The 5,513-nt window shown below is 32.0% G+C and overlaps 1 protein-coding gene across 1 annotated transcript in view; it reads left to right on the top strand.

Moving 5' to 3' along the window:
* The window catches only part of LOC119828227 (sodium-coupled monocarboxylate transporter 2-like), a 10,153-nt gene extending 7,227 nt beyond the window's left edge, over window positions 1-2,926 (top strand). Inside the window, exon 10 of the mRNA XM_038350331.1 lies at window positions 2,612-2,926. Within this exon, the coding sequence (XP_038206259.1) occupies window positions 2,612-2,906 (295 nt within the window). The 3' untranslated portion in view covers window positions 2,907-2,926. The remainder of the gene's footprint in view (window positions 1-2,611) is intronic.
* Window positions 2,927-5,513: the final 2,587 nt, after the last annotated feature.

Raw genomic sequence — 5,513 nt, 5'->3', positions numbered from 1 at the left:
TCACGCCTAAACCACTGAACCGATTCTGATGAAATTCGGTATGAAAATAGAACTGAATTTGGACAAGGACATATGATACTTTTTAACGCGAAAAAAAGGGTAGTGGGGATTGAAATAGAGGATGAACATAAAATCATAAATCATGTAAGATTCTATAATACCTAAACCACTTATTCAGTTTTGGGAGAGACTATAGGCTTATACCTTACCATGTCGGGCGATATAACCGAATACCACGCGGGCGAAGCCGCGGGCGGAAACCTAGTTGCACATCATTAGTAACTCAAACTCAAACTCAAACATTTAGTCATTCAATTAGACTTCTTAAAGAAGAACTTTTAAATCGTCATATTACAGAGTTATAACATTTACCACCGGTATGTATAGTATATAATAATATAATAACATTCATACTGTTTTCAAACCTATGTCCATATCATGTCTATATAGTCTTTTTTTGTTATAATTTAATATCTATATCAATATAAATAATACATAGTTTGTTCAAAGCAATTTAGCTCCTAGCTTTACAATACAAAATTGTAGCAATTGTTGCGATAAATTAGGTGTTCGGATGTAAATACGTTTCGCATGTTTAATGATCCTTTCAATTGTGGAAATAGTGTAAAATTATTCATAAATTACCATTTCAAAGTGGTTAGCTGCTAGTTTAATTTGGCTTGAAATTCGAGAACATTTATAATTGGATATATTTGTAATCACTATGTGACCTTCACAGATACCATACCAACATTTTAGCAATGTTTATTTGTATATATTTTAAATCTTTTAATATTTGAATAGGACTTTATCACTACATAGTATAAAGCAAAGACGCTTCCTGTGTTCCGTATGTGTGCTTAAATCTTTAAAACTACGCAACGGCTTTTGATGGATTTTTTTAATAAATAGAGTAATTCAAGAGTAAAGTTTATGTAATAACGTCTATTAAACTTCTCAGTTTATAATGCGTGCGAAGCCGCGGGCATAAGATAGTTAATAAAAGAAAGCTAATTATAAACAAATATTCTGGTTTGTGCTTCATCACCTTATTCATGTAAAAGTAATATTTATAAATACGCATAAATGGTTACAAAATATATAATTACTTACATACAAACGTATATTTAACAGAATAACAATACAATAACAATTATCATTGGTACAACACACTGTATGGTTCCAATTAATTAGCCAAACTTATGACAAGAATTAAGTTGGAGCTAAGTTAAAGTTGTAACAGATGTCTTTGAACCAAATTTAATGTCGATTTCACAAAGACTAAGTGTCCACGGCTAACATAACCGCATCACTTAGCTTTTGAAGTTACAGGGTTGAACTTTATTCAGGGGCTAATTTGTTCGTTTGCACTTTTAAGTGCTAAGAGAATGTCGCTTAGACTCTCCTTTCTATTTCTATTTTGTGTACTAAAAGTTGAGTGAAATATCTGCTATGTAAGATTTCTGTAATATATTTAATTTCAAAATTAAAATATCGTGGATAGAACTGTACTAGAAAAGTAATTAACTTACTATTGCAATAAATTATCTAATTTATTTTGAATATTGTATTGCGTTATTTTTGTTTCCACCTGTTGTAGTGATTTCATCTGTTTTAAAATAAATATATAATCATACTAGCATAATTATACTTATAAATATCACGATAATAATAACCGATATACATTTTCAATAATTTTTGTAGAATCATTTTCTATTTACATATTGAAAATAGATTGACTCTGTTTTAATCACATAAAATATATAAGTAATTTAACATGCACATTGCTATCATAATATGATTCCTAAACATTTCAATCGATGGGCTATTCTTGCTTGATTGTATTTCTTCTAACAATGATAATTTTCTTAAGACATCAGCCATCCAAAGTTTTAATCATAGCTTGCTAACTTTAATATCGTTTCGAAGCGCACTTTTATTCCTCTTTTAAAAACTTCCTTCACATTACTATAACGGGATTCGAACAGTTTTATGACTTTTTCTTACAAATTTTCCTTCGATCTCTTGTTCATTTGGACTTTAATGTCTATTTGTGATTTATATTCGGAACGTTAAGTGCAGTTTCAATAAAGCTCTTTGCGCCATGTGCTCGAACATATTATATTATGAATGTGTACGAACCTTTAAATAGGTACTAAAACTTTCATCCGCCCGAGCAAAAATCAATACAGGATTGAGTAGTATTACGAGTCAGAGTAAATACGCCTATCCAATGTCTCACTGGGGACAGCGCTTATAGAATCTATGAACCCTTTAAATATTTTATCATTACACCTACATACACTTACAGTTATAAAAACGTGTTAGGACTATGACCACTGAATTACAATCTTAGCTTTGTTAAGTTGACAGTTTAAGAAGTTTAATTGTAAGTAGTTTTCTATCATTATATGGTAGTGTCGTAAATGGGCATATAAATGTGATAAAGCCTCATAATAATCTAGAAACTTCTATAAATAACAGCACATTTCATTATTGCACTTAACGACCATATAATATATTATGAGAAATAAGCTCTTTAATCTTCGCAACAGTAGGACATAAGAATTAAAATAAGAGATAATGTTGCAAATAACATTTCATATTTCAGAACGCAAATGCCGACAAAGCCGCTGCAGTCTCTCTTTCGAATCTCCTTTACATACTGTCCGTTTGCTGGAGCGATAACCGTACTCCTCATAGGTATTCCCATGAGCTACCTCACCAAGTCCAAAACCGATTCCATGAACCCAGATGTGTTCTGTCCTCTCACACAGAGTTTTCTTCACAAATTGCCTGACAGGAGCACCTCAGAGTCGATCGAGATCAGAGCGCCGAATTCACAAGAAATATACATGGCGTTGGATGAAGCTCTGAAACACTTGAAGGAGGTTATCGATAGATAGAAATAAATAATTGTTTTTTATGCGGTGTTTTTTTATTAAATTTATGTATGAAAGAACTAAGTCTATACTCAATAGATAATCATTCAAATAGAATTGCATTTTATGCTTTTAGTAAACAGCTATTTTTAATAATAAGAAACACAATTTGTGTGTTTGTTTAGCCCTTAATAAATATTTTCTCATATCCAACATTATATCAAAAGTAAACTTAGCGTATCGATAGAGCGTATTCTATTCACAAAATATAAATCGTTATATCTCTTTTTCAGTGTAAATATTAAACATCATTCAATTCTCAATGTTGTCCAGCAATCTTCTAAAAATAAACCTGATCGAAGCTGAATAACAGGCATTTCTTCATTTATGTCCGAAAGGAGGTCAAGCAGAATAACGAAAAAAAGAATACTGAATGATATAAAAGAATCAAAACAATTTGTTATATTCGAAAATTTTGAATTTTCACAAATTTACTGTTCCAATAAAGCCAACGAATCGGAGCTTATAGAATGAATGCGATTTCACAGCTCGATGCGCACAGCAAATTTCTACCGTCATCTTCCATTATTCATGACGCAACGATGATATATTGCGTGTCATTAAGTCGTTTACCTGACCCGAATTCTGTCCTCATAAACATTCCCATTCGTCATTTTTTCCCCGCTTTCATCTTATCAACGCTAATCTTCATACATAAGTGATGAAAATTGATGGACTTGGCAAATAAATGCAGAAAGAATAAATTACGTGGCTAAAGCCGCAGTCAGCTTTGCATAATGGATGTACTGCTTTGATAATTTTTAAATTTAAGATGCGTGGTCTTTTGTATGACGTGGATGATCGAGCTGACATATTGCATCTCTATTTTTAATTATTGGAATCATCATCAAATCATCCAATCGGAATTACCTAATTAATCTATTAGTATGCATGAGTTTATTTTACATCCATTTAAAATGGCAGCTTTGTTATTTAAATAATCAAATGTAAAATGTTGCGTTTCGTTTGTATTGTTTCATTAATAAATGTAATTACAGTCATTAAGATAATACTTCCTGAAACGCCGCCATTATATTAAAAAGTCTGTTAGTAATGCGGTCTATTGTTATTTACGTCGTACAATAGTTCTTTACGAAGATTTTGGCAAGCGCTTTCGTAATCTTTTATTTTCAGAAGGAAACCAGGACTCTGCCGCCAGACAAGTCTATTAGACAAAGGCAAACGTCCACAAGTGCGTGCTAGGTTTTAGACACGGCACATTAATTCCTAGACCGCAGCCTACTGTCTCGAGTGCTTTTCGAGTCTAGATTCGAAACGTCGTATCATTGAAACGGTTTTACTCGGTTTTAGTTCTTTTATGTATGTCTTCTAAGTCGATTGAATAAAATGGGTGACGATTAGAGTACATTTTCTTGTATGTGAGCCTTTATTATTTTCTGTGATAAAGCCTTTTAGATATTTATTCAACCGATAAGACTGTCTTTCGGTTAAACGCTGTCTGATGTTTTCTTTGTATTATAGGCTGTTGAACTACATCAAACGTTCACCTTTTTTTCGTGATAACATCGCTGCTTTAAAAGTTAGATACCTAACAACAAAACAATAGCGTCATACGTGTACTGAAAGACAATATGATAATTTATAATGGAGAAGGCATGATTTAATTGGGAAACTGAATTTATTTTTCGTGTTTTTCATGTAAGTATTAAGTACATACATTCAAATTGATCACTCCCCACAAAATGTAATTTTTTTATCTTTTAGATATTCAAGTTCATTCATTGTGTGTGCTCCAATTATGGGCCATAACACATCGTCATAAGTTATAAAACCCAATGTAAATTATACAGTCAATGATGTAGATGAATAATTTTTTCATCAATTTTACCATCTTGGTTAAGCCGGAATAGAAAACCAATTAGCCTCTCTTATTCCTGAATAGCGCTTCTTTCTGTTTGTGAAAGAATTCATGATCCTAACTATACGTCGTTTGTAGGTCGTGTACTAACTGAGCTAGAATAAGCGTAAAATCCAGAGCTACCGAGTTCTGAATATTACCCCCTACAAAGTAAGAACTCCTTTATAACGTATACACTTGAATCTCAATCATTTCGACTATAGACGGAAGATGATCATCTTACAAGCGTTCATCCAATTAGCTTGTGTCAAATTTAGCAGCACGCACTTGACAATACCACTGCTATACTGTGGGATCGAAGCGGCGAGACACATACGTCACGGCCATTTTGAATCCAGTGATAAGTAGAAAGGATTTAGCTTCGAGGGTAATATTATTGTGTGGGAACGCTATCAATTTCTCGATATTTAAATGAAGTCTTGTGGATAAACCACATTCAATAGAACGATTTAAGATATGTTAAAATGACTATCGTGCTGGCGTAATTTTGTTTCGATAAAGTTCTTTCTATTTGAATTACTCTATGTGTAGAAGGTTACTTAATAAATTATATTTATTCTTTCAGTAGAAAATAAAAAATATCACCACTGAATAAGTTTGAAGTAAAATATGTCATAAGAAATTAAACTTTTATATTTTTAATTTCATGCAAAAATTTTTGCTTAAACCCCCCTTTTTCTGATGGTCAAGCA

This window comes from Zerene cesonia, chromosome 7 (assembly GCF_012273895.1).
Source record: "Zerene cesonia ecotype Mississippi chromosome 7, Zerene_cesonia_1.1, whole genome shotgun sequence".
NCBI classification, from domain to species: domain Eukaryota; kingdom Metazoa; phylum Arthropoda; class Insecta; order Lepidoptera; family Pieridae; genus Zerene; species Zerene cesonia.
This window is presented reverse-complemented; position numbering and strand designations above follow the sequence as displayed.